Source organism: Patagioenas fasciata, chromosome 3, assembly GCF_037038585.1.
Source record: "Patagioenas fasciata isolate bPatFas1 chromosome 3, bPatFas1.hap1, whole genome shotgun sequence".
NCBI classification, from domain to species: Eukaryota; Metazoa; Chordata; class Aves; order Columbiformes; family Columbidae; genus Patagioenas; species Patagioenas fasciata.
The window spans coordinates 84,593,361-84,609,974 of NC_092522.1; the positions used below are offsets into that span (position 1 = coordinate 84,593,361).

Here is a 16,614-nt window from a genome sequence, read left to right on the forward strand (position 1 = left end):
AATCACCTATGAGTGCGTTTTGAACCACCCCAGGCTCACAACTTTGGGCTGATTACAGTATTACAAGTAGGATCATGACTCTGAGTGCTAATATATAGCTGAAGAAGATTGGGAAAATACAGAAGATGAGAGGCAAAAGTGCAGATTATTAGTGACAAAGAAAAGAGAAAAAATACAGAGATAAAAATACATTGCCATATCTGTACTTAAACCTAAAATTTCAAGTGGCTTCACACTGAAGTGTAGGTTGTCTTTTAAATTAGTTCACAGTCAAGGGCACATCTCTAGCTTCACTGACTGCCTTTAAAGAAAATTCAGCTATTTCAAAAAGCAAATATCTGAAGTTCACTTTCCCACGTGTATTAATGTGCAACCGACCAGTAGCTGCAGGTTTGGCTCTAACAGGAAACAATGGCAAATTTATGGCACATCTGGCATGACTATGTTTCAGAAAGAAAATCTAGCCTTTCCAGAACTCAGAAATAGACATAAACCTAAAAACATTTCGTGAAATCAAGATATTGTGGAATAAATATGTCCTAGTCACCTGACTGCAAATCTGGGAAGAATCCAAATCAAAACTGGTCCATCAAAAAATTGCAGGCTAGTCATCCAAGAGGAATTACACCTGCAACTGTGAAATGACATATTATAATTAGAAAAATAATATTTTCCAATTTGTTACGACTTAGATAAATTTTTTGCATGAAAACACTTTTCTTTGGATTGGAGGAGGTAATAAAATGTTAATAGGTAAAAACAGACTACCGCCTACCTACCAACAGCAGATTTGTAGCCACTGACAAAATAATTATCTGGGAAATTCTAATGCTCTTTTCAAGGTAGTCCTGCTTCAGAAAGGTTTCAGCCAAAACAAGGAGCAATAAATTTCAATGGTTAGTTCTCTTCCATTATCCATACCAGAGAAAACTTAACACAAACATTAGGGCTTTCAATGAAATAATATCTTTGATTTGATAATGGCTCAAGGAGCATCAGGAAGTATGAATGCTTAATTTGCCTTGAATAAGGACGTCAGCAAGGCTTTTTTAGTGCTACAGTAAACCCGTGTAAGGGTTTGCTTTGTAAAATAAGGTGTAAAAACTAGATTAGATTGAGTTATCATGTTAGCATATAGTTGCTTTCAAGGACACAAGAGCAAACAATAAAAGTCTCTGCCATGAAGACTTAAAAATCTTCAATATGAAGAGCAACAAAGGACTGGTGAAATAAAGATCTTTTAGAGCAAACAGTCTGTCAGAAATTAGTATCTATGGAAAAGTTACAGATATCTACTTTTGTCCAAAGCATAGTTCCCTAAACTAACACATTATTCTGCCTTGGACATTAACTTATTTTATACCATTGCCACAGACTAGAATACCTTCTAACAACAAACAGAAACAAAGTGGTGAAGTAGTATGAGAGAATTAAATTATTGCTCACTGCACTATATCTGTTATGTGAAAGGAGAGATATCTTCAGTTTCTTGAACTGACTACTACGTACTTTTTATAAAATGTTTGATTTGCTGAAAGTTTCTGTTATTATACCTCTGTGTATTTCTAATGACTCCTGAGTGTTGTTTTTTAACACCCTAAAATGGAGCATAAAGATAAAGCCTATTAGGTGATTTACTTGCCACTTTGGACAACACTAAATGCAGCATTCAGACACCGCTAACATTTTCCATCCCTCATGCAACTGCAGCCCCATATGTCCAAGCTGGTGGTGCTCACACGTCAGGTCCCTCAAGCCCTGACCCTGCCAAGGTTCTCAGAGTGCAAACTCTCTTGCAAGAGGCAGCAGTCTCATCCTGCAGAGAGAACTGGTACATTTTCTGATAACATGCTTGCCACAGCAGACAACTCATGCACGGGGAGCAGTGGGCGAGGGGAAGGCAGGAAACAAGACTTTCTGAAATGGGAGTAAATGAAGCTGTCTCTTGGGAGACAGACAGCCCCAACTTCATCTGATCTATAGAGAGTATTAGATTTGAGGGTGTCTACCTCCCAGAAGGTTCCTATTAACCAGAAGGTACTTGTTATCTGGCAAGACAACTTTTTCATTTTCCCCTCTTGGAACTGTTCAGTTTGCTTTTAAATATTTATTCAGCCAAATAGCTAGCAATTAACTCCACAGACCAACGATAGTCCACTCTTCTGTGAAGAAAGGGGGTCAGGTTTAAGTTCCTCCTCCATTAGCTATTTAATCAATTATCCAAACTGGCAAAGTTTCAAGAGGAGAAAGTCATTCACTTCATCCCAAAATAACCATTTAGTCAGAAGGCAGGGCATATTTCTGACCTGAAAGTCCCTGTGAGTGCATTTTTTTCTCCAACTCAGAAGTATGGATATGTTTTAAAAAGGTCATCCACCTAAATGGTAAGTGCTCTAATTACTGGATATTTGGGCATCAATTAGCAGCGTGTTCTAATTATTTTGGAGAAGAGGCAGGTCTAGCTTATATGCTTACTTTCTGTGCTGAAAGTAGATGCCTTTAAGGTGTAGGTTGTAGGTATATTACTGTCCTGTCGTATTTCATTGAAACTACCCCTCCTTCTGCTTGCTCATTTCTCTGAATCCCTCTCCTACTCATCTTTCTCCTATACTTTTCATGGGAATCTTAACTCAGGGTAGAGAACAGTTTTTTAGAAATGAAGTACCTGTCAGCTAGACATTGCAATGCTTGATGTTGCATACAAAAAGGCAGAGAAAGTAATTACTTCAGTTTTGGTGTCTTGTCCCCATGTTAGATGAAGCATCCACATTTAAGTGTTTATAAGCTGGACACCATCCCCCAGAAAGGTACCCAGACCGAGTAGCAGGCGACCTGCGCACAGAGCAGAGAGCAACAGAAAGTCACAACACTGAACGGGCAGTTTGATACAGAGGGGAATGCTAATCACAAAGCCTGTTTTAAATTTCACTCAGCCAGAAGCTAAACACCCTGCTTAGTATTTGAAGGATATGCATCTACCCATCCAGACTTCAGATCATGTTACCAAAGTAGACTTTTTTAAAAATTATTTTTAGAAATTGGATGGAAGAGAAAAAGAGATGGAATAAAGTTAAAGTTTAGAAAAAAAAAAACAAAAAGAGATGTGCTGGTGGGCCCTAATAATACTGTGATTAGATTTGCTGTCCATAAACATATTTGCAGATTGGGTTCAGTTTTGCTGATTCCCTGCTCTGGCTGTGGAACTGCAACCTGCTACTACTCCCTGAGTCTGCTCTGAGACAAAACATTGGCCACACTTATAGGAACCGTGCCACTACCTGATCAGACTGGGGGAATTAAATATTTATTGGCCCACACAGAAGAGGTGGATGCCTCTTTAGCCCAGTGCCTGATAGAGCTGCCCAAGGAATGGGTACCTTGGTCCATGAGCTGTCATGATGAAAGGTTTACACAGCTCTTGAGCTTGTTCAGTCTTTAGAAGACTTACAGATCTTCTGGGGAAATACACAAATAAAAATTTTAAGGCTAAAAATTGAGTTAGGAATGGGCAACTCTGGGGCAATGGGTGTTCTGGTTTGCTCTTCAGAGCCCAGGAGACTGCACTGCCATGTGACTGGAAGAAGTAGTGTTGATTTGCAGTGAATTCCTATTACCATATACTGGCTTGGTTTGCAAAGCAGTTTTGGTGTGCATTGCTTAGATTTCCTCTCAAGCAAAGCAAATTGGAAGCTCTGCTTACAGTCTGTACCAAATGTACTATAATCTGCAGTGGGGACAAAAGGATCTGAACTAATTAGCCCTTTGAACAGCCTCAAACTACATGCAGGGTAATAACATTTGGTCCAAGAGACCAAACTAAACCTAGTCCATGGTAAACCACATTGATCACATACCTTAAATATAAGGACCTCAGCACCAGCTGCTTTGATCTACCAGTCTACTCCTATTGTGCTGAATTACTTGCTAATACAGACAAATACATCCAAGTCACATTTCTGCTGCCTAAAACCCTTAACATACTTAGCTGTAAGTCTCTGTGTGGGTTTTGACCTCAATCATCACAGAAAATTGTTAGTGAAAACTTCAATTTCCCCCTTTTTTCTGGGGCAAATAAAGTAACTTTTCAATAATCAAGTAAGAAGTGATAATTTGGAAAATGATGCGAAGGAAAATATCGAAATTAAGAACTGAAATAAAACAAATCCAAGGAATAAAAGAAACAAAGGCAGGAAGAAAGTGTCACAGAAGTTAAGGAAAGCTTTGTAGAAAGCTTAAAAATAAATCTACCAGCTTAGTTTACTATCTAAACTGATAAGTGACTATTCTCTCAAGTCTATACCAGCCTTTTTTCCACTGCTGCTGGAATAGCCTGTGATTATCATATATTACCTTCCCTTTGTGGCATCAAAAGTGTTCTCCATACTTTGGAGAAAACCTGTACTAAAACAATTTTGTGCTGTAGGAGGAGGCACGGCTAGAGCTGGAGACTGAGAACCTGATGCCTCAGCTTCCATAGCTGGCTGTGCATCTCTGACCTTCAGAGAGACATAATTCTGGAGTAATTTTTCCTACTTACCTGAAAACTACAGATAATCCATAACCATTACACAGCATTAAGCACTTAGAAAAATGGGGCACAAACATCAAAATGGCTTAGTCTATAACAACCCAGTGAAAGGAACAAATATTATCTGCATAGTAATGCGAGCAAAAAGAATCGTAAATTGGGCTAATCCAACAAAGTTCAGGAAAAGAGATAAATTCATAAATACACCACAGGAAATTGCTCTATTAGGGAAAACAAAGAGCTGACTTTCAGGTAGGAGGATTTTAACCATGTAGGGTACCTGAGGAACTCAATTGCTATTGTGAACCAGGAGGAATAGGAGTGTGTATATATATATATGTATGTTCCCATATAAGTGCACATATATATATACACTTAAAAATTATATGGTTATGACACAGTGATTTTGTTCAGCAGATTAAACTATTGCCTTTATATACCTTAACACAGAAAGTTGCAAGTTTTCACAATAACATCCAATGGGATATCATATTATTTCCTGTAGATCTAGAGCTGCATGAATTATATTTTTTTCAGAGAAGAATGGAGGACAATTTGATGTTTTTACATCAAAACGCCCCATGGAATTGTGCAAATTTCAAGAAAAAAATGCTTTGAAGAAGTGAAAAAGCTATATTTTCCAAGTTTCTATTCTGAAATAGCTTTCTACTGCATTTTTTTTTCATCATACAAAACTGAAACTTAGCTTCTTAACCTGTAGAAACATTTGACTAATTTTTTGTTCTTTTCAGAACAGAAAACTGGTGAAACTGTAAGATCACCCATAAACAAAATTATATTTTCATATGGCTGAGTGTTTCAATGCTAACTACACAGCAGAGTCGTAACATTTTTTTCCCAGTGTATGTTAGGTGTTAAGGAAAACAGAATTTGTTCCTTAGTGACCAATACTTTGCATAATATGGCCACAAAATTATTGGAGAAAGTGAATTGTCTCCACAGCTAGTGGAGATTGAGAGGAATGCGGTGATTTGAAAGCTAGTTAAATGTAGGCCTATTTGAAAGTGTCAAGATGATGTGGGATGAAGCAACCTATTTTAATAACAGGTAGTCTCCCAGTTTCAAGTTGTACTTCTAAGACTGGCATTTGCCTTCGCATTTTGTAACCACATCTTATAAATGTGAAAAAATGGTAACTGCTGGTATCTTCTTTGGTTATTCACTGTTCTGGTTCACAGGTTTTGGTCAGCTATTTCCTTAGCTACTTTACTTTTACCGAATTGACTAATTCATACTGTACTTTATATGTACTCACACATACCAACCATTTTCGTATTTATTTCATTGATTGCATTACATTAAATTACACCCAGGGTTCTGCTGGGTATTATCAACTGGGTAAAAATTCCCAGCCCCAAGTTTCATAGCAATGCTGCTGTGTTTCACTCCAACACGCACTCAGTTTGGAATTCCTTGGCACAAACTATTCGTACTACTTGTCATGAAAAACTTAATTTCTCATTTGGAAAGAACTAAAAACCAGATATAATTATTATTGTTAATGGTTTTGTTCATTATGATTGCTCTAACAATACCAATGCTCTCAGCTGCTTGCACTTGCCCTGGGATAGCTATACAAAGAAGACTCTTCATCTCAGTGAGGCCTTAAGGAAACACACTGTATCTAGCTATGTGATTTCTAACTACCAAAATATTTCAAATGTTATTTTGAAATCTTCTTATTGTTTTTTTTTTCCTTAAATATTCTTTATTTAGAATCTTAACTATTATCAGCTTTCTGCAAGCAGGCATATGGTCCGGTGCTGGAGGCCCAGCAGGTGTGGAGGGAAGCAGGTGCAGGAAGGCAGGTACAGAGCATATGGGTACAGTGAGGTCAGGTAACAGGGAATTTTGGCTGTGTTCCCCAGGGAAGCTTTGCTGGGGAGGCAGCTGGTCTTTCCTCTGCTCCCTCTGTGCTCTGCACTGCAAGGGTGGCCAGGAAGCAGCTACAGTGGAGACATGGAGAGTATCTGGGAAATGAAGTTTGATTCCTTCCTTTGCAACACTGGTATCAGTGCTAATATTTAATGTAGGACATCAGTCATCTCTTAGCATAGGTGGTTGAGGTGATTGTTGTGTGGGGCAAGCATTCTCACTTAAAACTCTCCTCATGGTTGCAAGTTCTAGAATTACCAAATTTGTTATGCTCCGAAATGGCATTTGTTGGATATTATTGCATTTTCCTTCTCCATTCATCTAAACTGTGTTGCTTAAAAATTTATTTTAAGTCTACTAGTTGCAAGAAACTAATTAGCATTTGTGTCAGAGCAAGCTTACTTCATTATACTTAAACATTGGCCTTTAAACTATGGGTATTTAGAACCGCTGAATAACAATCTTAAGCAGTCAGTTTGTGAAAATCTTGTATTGCCAGCTTAAATAAATTGTAAAATTGGTATAGCTTACGTTGATAGCCTTTGTTGTTTAGCTGATAAATTTTATCCCAAACATAACAATACAAGCAATAATAATAGCTTGATTGTTTTCTAAGTGTAGTTGGATGGTCTCCCATTCAATTTAAATGGAATATTCAGCGTAGTGACCATAAAATATATCCCATTTCAAATTCTTAACTTCAAAAGTTCTTGGTTTTCAGTGTTTCAAATTAAATTAGGGATCTTCTACTACTGATCAAAACTAATGCCACTTTTAATTTCAAAGCAGGAATTATTTCTATTGGAAAACATTTTTTATGGAGAAATCCAAATCAAGTTCTACCATCAGTTCTATCCACTGCTTTGCCAAAGTTTAGTGAAGACTCTGTTCTGATAAAGTCAGAGTACTTGTCACATGATTAACTTGATTTACATAGTCATCCAGTTTATTGGAATACACACATTCCTAAAGCTCTGCATCTACCCAAACCATTTCAGGATTGATTCCTTCATTCAGCATAACTTTAGTTATAAGGGAGGTCTTTCTTCTTCTATAGTTTAAGTCACTGAAGAAACTTCCCTAAAATCCTATTCTGTTGGAATATGCAGTTCCACTAAAAACACAATGTTCCACAAAACCGAACTAATTTTGCCGAAGTCTTGATTTGAAAGAAAAACACCAAAAAAATAAATATTCAAATTGTTTCTGATATGTCAAGATGTGTTTTAAAATATTGTACATTTCAATCTCTACAAAACAATTTGGGGAAAAACTTTTTTTTTTTTAAGGACTTCTAAATTTTTGTTTTTCATTTCAAAAGGGAATATTTGTAATTTCAAAAGCCTCTGAAATGTCACCCTGATAAATAGAGAAAACTGGTTTTGTTGCTTTATGGGCCTGCTTTACCCGATGGTGTCTAGCATGGTCTACTTGCCACCTGCATCCATCCGTCCTTGGTTAGTAATCTGCTCTGTGTATTGCTCTTGGTACCTGACTTCCTAAGATGTAGTTATTCATCTGAAGAAAGACAGTGAATATACAGGGAGTTAATGCTGCTTAATTATTCAGAAGTAATTTAAAAATATTTTGAACTCCTACCCAGTGTCTCCATCTGGGGTGAAAACAATGGGTGAAAAGAAGCTTCAGAAGGAACTGTGGGGAAAAGTAAAGACAAAAATGTAAACAAGATGCTTAGTGAAGTGTGAGCAGTTTTCTACCAGAGTACTTTAAATCTTCAACTTGAATTGTATTGAATTGAAATCAATGAGAAAGACATAATGTACTAAATGACTCTAATTGTGGTTTTTGACTCTATGTGCTTTTTGTTTGTTTTCTTAAAGATTATTTGAGCTACACTTTCTCTTAACCAGTAAAGCACACTAATCAAGAGTCAAATGTGAACATTATACAACATTTGATACTATTTTTTTTACTAATCACAAAGAAGTCTGCCTCTGTCATTTGTTCAGATTTTTAATTTGTGTATTTTAATATGAAAAATGATTATTAATATTTTAAGATCAGCTAGATGCTTTAGGACATAAATTGATACACAATTGAACTCCAGAAAATATTCAATGGGATTACTTTATTAGGTAAAAGAAAAATAAATAAAGGTGCTAGATTAATACATTTTTTTAAAAGTAAGTTCTGTATTTAGAAACCCCACACTCATTTCCTAAATGAAAAAAAAATCAGTTTGAAAGAAGTATATGTTTTAAGTTACCATGTCCTTCAAAGTTGAGACTTTATAAATCTCTTCTCTCTCACTTCCATTCTAACACTGAAATGGGAAAACAGGCTTTCCTGCAGTTTCAGTTCTAACACATTTTCTCAGTTCAAAACTGCTGTAGTTCTTGTCCTGGATAAACTAGAAGGAAGAAGACAGCTGCAGAAAAGAGACCTTTGAACAGCTGGATTAACACTTTAATATTCACTTTCATTGCTCAAGTGGCAGCTTCCCTTAGTTTAGCACCTTTACTTACATGGTAGGTTTAGATTGTAGCATAAACCCACTACAATAGGTTTGAGTTGATTTTTTTTTTTTCCCCGAAAAGAGTAATAGGCTTAATTTATACAAAATAAGTCATTATACATAAAAATCCATTATAAATAAAAGAATTTTATTTACTATTTTGTTTTCTGACATTTTCTGCGGTTTAGTAGCAGACAGGGCGGAAAAATCAAAACCCCAAACATTATTATTAGTATGATAGTGCATGGTTAAATCGTTGTCTACCATCAGATCAAAAATGTAGCATTATGTGGTAATGAAATATGAACAAGTAGGTGGCTGTTTGCCCATGGATTATATACGTATTTCAGCACCAAATTTCTGACAATGTGATTAATGGTCTCACTGCCACCAAAAAAGTGTGAAATCTTTGTTTGGAGCAGAAGAAAAAATATTTGTGTGTTATTAATTCATATGCTCTGCTCCAGTTTGTGAAATACAAACACGTATTTCCAGTAAGATATCCTTGAAGGACTAAATGTCTCAGGGGGCTGGTAATCACATTTCTGGAGCCTTTCACCTCTAGTTAACTGATTCAAACACAGCCAACGTGCAGTAGTGATAGAAAATCATTGCGATTTGAAAGCTGGTTTGTGGCCTGTCTGAAATGAACTGGCCATTTCACCACATTTCTTAGAGAATCTTGGAAATGCATTCGGCACTTTGGAAAGCACCGGGGCTGAGAACACTGAGCTCAGCGCAGGGTCCGGCCTGGTCCCCATGGAGCCACAACCAGGGCTGGTTTCTTTGAGGATGGCAGAGGGTGAGGCTAACAAATAAAGTCTCATATCAAGCAAATTCCCTTAGTACATTGACCTCTTGGAGCAAAGAGGTCCTTAGCCAACTGGAGGGTCTTGGCGGGACAACATTTTGTCCATGTTGAGTACCCAGCCATGCCAGGCTGAAATGGCAGGTCAGTGTTGGGGTCTCCCCATTGCACTGCTGCTTTCTGTGCTTCACAAATGCTGGGTATAAACAGAGCTTCGTTTTCCATTGCCGCCAATCTGGTGCTTCCGTTAGCATTAAATGTACTTAAGAGGAAAAAAAGCCGAGAGACACCACAGAAGTGACGGTGGTTTTTGAGGGTGAAAGCACATCAGTGTCTTTTTTTTACACAGAGCTACGTACCTAGTTAGGAACAGTTAATAAACTGTCCTGTGTCAAGATTGTACCTACTATATTCTAGAAAACCTGTCTGACAATACTTTTTCTCGTTAGCTGCAAATTATCTCTGTTCTGTGTTTCCAAGTGAAGACTTTAAATTGTCTTCTTTACGATTTCATTTCTTCTACATTAGGGACTTCTCTTCGCAAGAGGTATATCTCTTTTTAAGAAAATACACACATCATTTTCTTCTGAACATTTAATATTTTGTATTAGGAGCTTCCTCAGAGGAAAGAAAGAAAAGTCTGTCTTCATTAACCACTAAATATCAAGTGGGGAAATTAAAACATTCGGATGTCATGTCAGCTATATACATTGTCTTCTATGATGTCACATTTGATTTTCTTTTTTATGGCTTTGACAGCATCATATTAAAAATTTGATTGCACCATGACAGTACAGGCTTTGAATTATTCAGTTTATGAGTGCATTCTTACAGGAACACTATTTTGTATTTCTTGCCATTTTTGAAAAACTGACATTTAAAAAAATGTAAAAGGAAAGGGAAAATGATTGCTAATAACTAATTAATAACTCAAGCTTGGCAACAGTAACTTCATTTTAGTGGAATATCATACAAATTAAAACTAGATTAAGTATAACAAGCAAGGTATTTCAGAAGTCACTTGGAAAATAATTCTCAGGATGACATTTTGGCCCCAGTGACATCAATGGAGAGACTCCAATTCAGTTTTGGTGGAGCCAGGACTTCCTCCTAATCAAAGAAAACCTATACATTTCCAATCTGGTTTTAGTAACTATGTGTCACAATTCTTGTGCCACTTAACTTTACCCATCCCTTAGCATATGCTCCAGCTATTAATGCTCACTGAAGTCATTGGGGCTTTTTACATTTAACTCCCATAAGAGAGTCAGACCCTTAGAGCTGGGACCTCTTGGGTAATTTTTGCATTAGTCTTTAAGGGTTTTTACTGTGTATTTTCCTATGATGACTGTGTTCTGCCAACTTTCTTTCTTGTTACATTTTACCTCTGTTTAATGTTAAGTAAGTGCAGTCTGTTGGTTGTATCAAATAACTTCAGCTGTAACCCTTTTCAGAGTGACCAAATTTGTCTTTTCTTCATTATGATTTTAGGTTATTTTTAAATCACTAAGGATATTTTTAAATCACTAAAGTTGGAAACATCTGCTCTCCAGCTTGATTAAATTCATCTAGTCCTTTCATATCAGAACCATAAAACAAATAATGCCATTTTAAGAAACATGCTATTCCCATATCTACTATCAGATACAAAAATACCATTCAAAGTCAAACCCTTTTTCCAGTAAACACTACAATTATTTAACTAGTAGGTCCCAATAAAACTGCCCATAGCTATACATACATTATTCTTTCTCACAAGAATTATTTCAGCTGAGCTGTCTGGGCAGGTAAGAACTACAGGCTTAAATACTGCTCAGAAAGGTTGTGTGAAATATTCCATGAAAGACATGAAATTTAAAATAAATAAATAAATAAATAAATAAATAAATAAATAAATAAATAAATTCATGAATCCTTCCATGGCAATGGGGCAAAATACAAATTATCTTTTCGTGTCCTAATTCCTCAAAAAGGGTTAGCAGAAATGTTTTTGATTCTGCTCACAGCAATGCCTGGGGAGAATCTCGTACTGATTTAGCTGGGATCAGAATCATGACCACAGTCATACAGGAAATGTGCTTGTATTCCCTCAGAAATAGCTGAGGTTTATTCAAGAGTTTAGCTTGTCATTAAAAAGATATATTTTGCTGTTCTTCATCTCTCTTCTAACATCTCACTATTCCAATTCAAAGACAAGAACACCTGTTTTCATTACAAGCAATGAAAATTAGTTATAGATCACTTACACTACGTTATTTTAGTTTACCTATTTAACCTGAATCTTGTCTGTTTCAACATATGAATCATCCTGAGACAGCAATTTCTCATTCTTAAATGAACAGTTACACACTCGTGTTGCTTTCCTACTGATAAGCAAAATTTAGTTCAAAATGTACAGTGGGACACAAGATAGCACAATTCAATAATATTTCATCCTGCAATATCAATATCAGTCTACAAATATTATGCTGGAAATAAAAATGTGTGAGCTTCCAGGACAAAATGCTTCTGTCCTTATCATTTACTGCTCAAATGCCAGTTGAAGACAACAAATGGCACCTATACAAGTACAGAGTAAAAACTACAAAATAACATACCCCTCTACGAATTCCAGTTGGTTTTAACATCCATCCTTATCAAAGGCTTCATGGTTTAAACACCTTTTCCAAAAAACACTATTGACTGAACCGAAATAAAAAGAAGAACATTTATTTTATAATCATTTGTGGTTTGACTGAAACCAGGCTGACCACTACAGGTGACAAAGGAACTTATTTTCATAATAACCTTTAAATCTTATTGTCTCAAACTGCCACCAGCTGTGGCAGTTAGGGTGTGATGAAACATTTCTGATGCATCTCATGCAGATTCCTCTCTGTATTGCAAGAATTAAACTAATTATCCCATAAATTGTACAGAAAATCTAAATCTACAGATTTACAAGCTTTTCCTTCCCACAAACGTTTTGAATTACCTGTATGTAGAATTGCTTGAATCCCTTTACCCTCACCCTGTGTAATGCAGGACTAAGAAGTCCTCTGTGAGAAAGAATACTAGGAAAAAATATAAGTGAAACACATAAGAAAAAACAACGCAAAACCTCCAACAGAATTTAACAAAAAGCAAGAATTCTGGAAAAAAGAGGAGATGTTTTCCCCCAAGCTCCTTCAGTTTTAAGTGTTATCACAGCACCAGCTTCTGGAGAACGGAGTGAAGATTTAGTATGAATCTTAGATCTGTACTTGTTGGCTATTTGGCAAAGAGGCAAGAGGCTGATTTTTTTTTTTTTCTTTTTTTTTTTAAAGGCAGTTTCCAGGTCTTTAACACTACTCTGAGCCAGAGACGCTAAATAAAAGAAGGGGAAAGCGCTGCTGCCATAACAACCCTTCGACGGGGAACTATTGGGATACAGATAGTGACTACACTACCTACAACCAACCGTGTGCATCATGACACATAAAAACCAGAAAATGCTCTTCAGCCACAGCATCCCATCATGTGCACTCTCGGCTTTGGGGACCGAAGGCAAAACAAGCAGAGACGTCTCCCCACCATCACCCCGAGCTTTATTTAATTGACTATGGTTGGGGGGGGGGCTGTCAGGAAAGTCTATTTAAAAGCTGAGTCCTGCCCGAAGCCGCCCCCCGTCCCCTCCGGCCGCCCCACGGGACGGGCCGAGCTCCGCTGCACCCGGTGAGCGCGGAGGCCCAGGGGAGGGGGACGGGGACGGGGACGGGGACGGGGACCGGGACCGGGACCGGGACCCTCCCCCGCTACCCTTCCGGGGGGCGACGCCTGGGAAGCCGCCAACTCCGCTGAGCTGGATCCGCTCCACCTTCAAATGGTCCCTTGTAAAAGTTAAAGTGCTGCCCCCTCCCCCGAGCCACCCCGGGGAGGGGAGAGTCTGCGGGGCTCAAGTGGCTCCTGGCGCCGGTTGGGGAGCGGGGCTGTCGGGGTGTCTGTTTGTGGGTGTGAAAGACCCCCATGGGAATGGGCAGCGGTGCCCGGGAGGGGCAGCAGGGAGAGACCCCCTTCCCCGCGGAATCCCGGGGACATCCCTGCCGCCCCGCGGACATTCCGCCCCGCTGGGGGGAAGGCGCAAGCACAGGCTGGGACCCTCCGTTCCCCCGGGGGCGGGCAGGAGGGCGGTGTCTCCCCCCGCAACCCCCTGTCTTCTCCAGTGCTCATCCCCGGGGCCGCTCCGGGATGGGAAGCGGGTGGGAAAGGGAGAGGAGGATGAACGGCAGGTGCTTTTTGGGGTGGGGGGGGGAGGGCCTGGCGACTCACCCGTCCGAGGCGGAGGCTGCGGGTAGCGCGGCGTCGGCGCTGCCCCCGGGGCGCGGGGGACGGCGGGGCAGGAGCAGCAGCGGTTGCAGGAGCAGGGGGGAGCGGCGGGGCCCGGGCTGCTCCTGGGCGCGCTCTCGCTGCCCATCCCCAGCGCTGCCGCCGCCGCCGCCGGAGGAGGATGCGAGGGAGAGTCAGCTCCGGGCGCGGGCACGCGCGGTGGTGGAGGGGAGGGCGGGGAGCGGAGCGGGGGCGCGCAGCGGAGGGGGAGCAGCTTAGGAGCGCGGGCGCTCGCTCTTGCAGCCCTCTGTCCGTCGGCCCTTCAACCATTCGTTCCTCGGTCCTCATTTTTTCGCTCTTCCATCCCTTCTCCCTCCATTCTCTTCCCTGCATCCCGAGTCCTCCCATCTCTCCATCATTCACCCCTCCATCTTTCCATCCCTCCATCCTTCATCCGTCCATCCCTCCGTCCCTCAGCTGCCCCGGCCGCGGAGCCGCGGTGACCCCCTCAGTTCCCCCCACCCCATCCTCCGCCGCAGGGTGACCCCAGAGCCCTCCGCGGCCGCGGCGGGGTCGCAGGCAGCGCTGGTGGGCGCGGACACGCTGCTGCCCCGCCGGCGCGTCCCCGCAGCGCCCCTCGCCTCCCACCTCCGGGAAGGGCGACCTGCTCCTCTGAAGGGCTGGAGGTCCCCAGCCCCGCTTTCTCGCTCCCCACGTAACCCTGAGGGGAAAAGAGCTGGTAGCGCTTGACTGTCCTGTTCTTCCCTTTTCTTTCTTTTTTCCCACCCGGCAGGAGGGAACAAAACCGTGCTGCGGTTGGGAAAAAAGGCGGTAAACAAGAGGAAAACATATAGAGTACGATAATCATTGACTGTACAGAAACATACCATACACCAGAGTAGCTCTTAAAAGCAGCCTTTCAAGCCTGCTTCTGAAATCTAAAGGATTTTCCAGATGTTTATTTAGGATCAGAGTAATTATTTTAACATTAAAATGAAAGAAACAATAGCTCAAAGTGCATTGTGTAAACAGGAGACCTGTAAAATCAAATATGCCAAATAAACAAGTACACCAAAAGCTGACTCTCAACTCTTTACCCTTGATCTGAACTCTCCCTGCATTATGTAATTTTGATGAACTGCTGCAAATACATTTGGGTAAAAGATATAGCAGTGATGAGAACACAAGGCTATTTATTGACGTACATTAATAGTCTTACCTGCCAAGTAGTTGTTTCAGAGGTTCATCTGTGCATTTCTCATCAGTCCCCCGAGTAAACAATTTACTAGATTCTGAGTGCAGACATACGATTCCCTGGTGTCAGTGGCTCCGTCCTAGATGTTTCTGAGTGGCGTGTGGATTATTAACTTACTATGCTCTTCTGCTCTGCCTTGTATCAAGAGCCGTGCAGGTATCAAGAGCTCCCACTTGTGAAGCCAGGGAAGAGAGAGATTGGGTAGATTTCCACGTAGCTCTGTATTTCAAACTGCTGATTTGCTGTAAGGGCTACAGTCACTTAGAGAATTGGTCTGGTCTTCTAACAGGTTTATTCCTAAGGAGAGGCCTGACTCCAAGTTCCCTAAAGACAAAATGAATATTTTTGCAACCATGGTGGGAATTGGTTCAAACCGCTGTGAGCTCACTGTTAGCATGAAGGTATTTCTGAGTGTCACTGTTCTTCAAAAGCAGTAAGAACTTCCTGGGAAAAAGAAAAATTACCAAGATATGCATCTTTTTCACAAAATTGTTGAGACAAGGTCAGGGACCTGCTTCTGTTTCCCTGTAGCTATTGGCAAAAATATGTACTAGAAGGCAGGTTACAGTCCCTGGCTAGAGGATGTCCTCTCATCTCTGTAGACTCAACCAAGCCATACAACAATCAAATACAGTAGGTACGGGAAGGGAAAAGGGGGAAATTGTAAAATTGTTAGGTCAAATTTTGCACATCTGTAAAGGCAGTAAGGCCAGGACTTATTGAAGTTTCATTTTGAGCCATTGCTGCTTGCAAGGAAATTCTCCACAAATTAATCTTTCAGTGTTTTTCTCTTCTCTTGTCTCTGTCCTGAGATTAGATGTAAGCAGCCCTTTAACTTGCAGATTTCTGCCTTTTCCCCTGTATCTGCTTTCCCGCCTGCTCCCATCCTTCTTCTGCCTTGTCCTGCAAGGGCTCTGGGCTGTAAAGAGAGATGGAAGTCACAGGGAAGGGAATGGAAACTGGGCAGCGGGAAAGATTTGGGCTCTGAATAGACCATGCCATCTTTGAACAAGAACTTATCTGGTGTGAGTGGCACAGAAATTATATTATATTTTTTAATATAGTAAATACACAGTTTTTGTACACTCAATGCAGTTTTAAAACATGTTGTTCCTTTCTTGCTCTGTAGGTGCTGATGAATGTCTCCAGCAGGGACAACTGAGCCCAGTGTAACAGTAGCCTGGTAGGCAGGAGGATTCCTGAGAAATGGGAGACTAAGGGTAAACATTTTTTTTTCTCTGAGATCCAGAATAGCAAATGAACTGCTGAGGTCCTGTCCTCAGATGAATGACTTCAGCTCTCTCCTGGCTTTGACTACAAATTTAGTCTGCATCAAAGCAAGCACATATTTGCTCGCAGAAATGTTT

General features: G+C 40.2%; 1 protein-coding gene across 4 annotated transcripts in view; it reads right to left on the reverse strand.

Moving 5' to 3' along the window:
* FUT9 (fucosyltransferase 9) overlaps window positions 1-15,369 on the reverse strand; it is a 108,778-nt gene extending 93,409 nt beyond the window's left edge. For 2 of the 4 annotated variants that reach the window (XM_071806745.1, XM_071806744.1), the window contains exon 1: window positions 15,212-15,369. Coding sequence is in view for 1 of the 4 variants with exons in the window: in XM_071806741.1 (XP_071662842.1) it covers window positions 13,996-14,140 (145 nt within the window). In the remaining 3 variants the exon portion in view is untranslated. Of the gene's footprint in view, window positions 1-13,995; window positions 14,432-15,211 lie in introns of those variants that run through there. The other 2 variants (XM_071806741.1, XM_071806743.1) reach the window with 2 other exon arrangements.
* Between the last annotated feature and the right edge of the window lie 1,245 nt (window positions 15,370-16,614).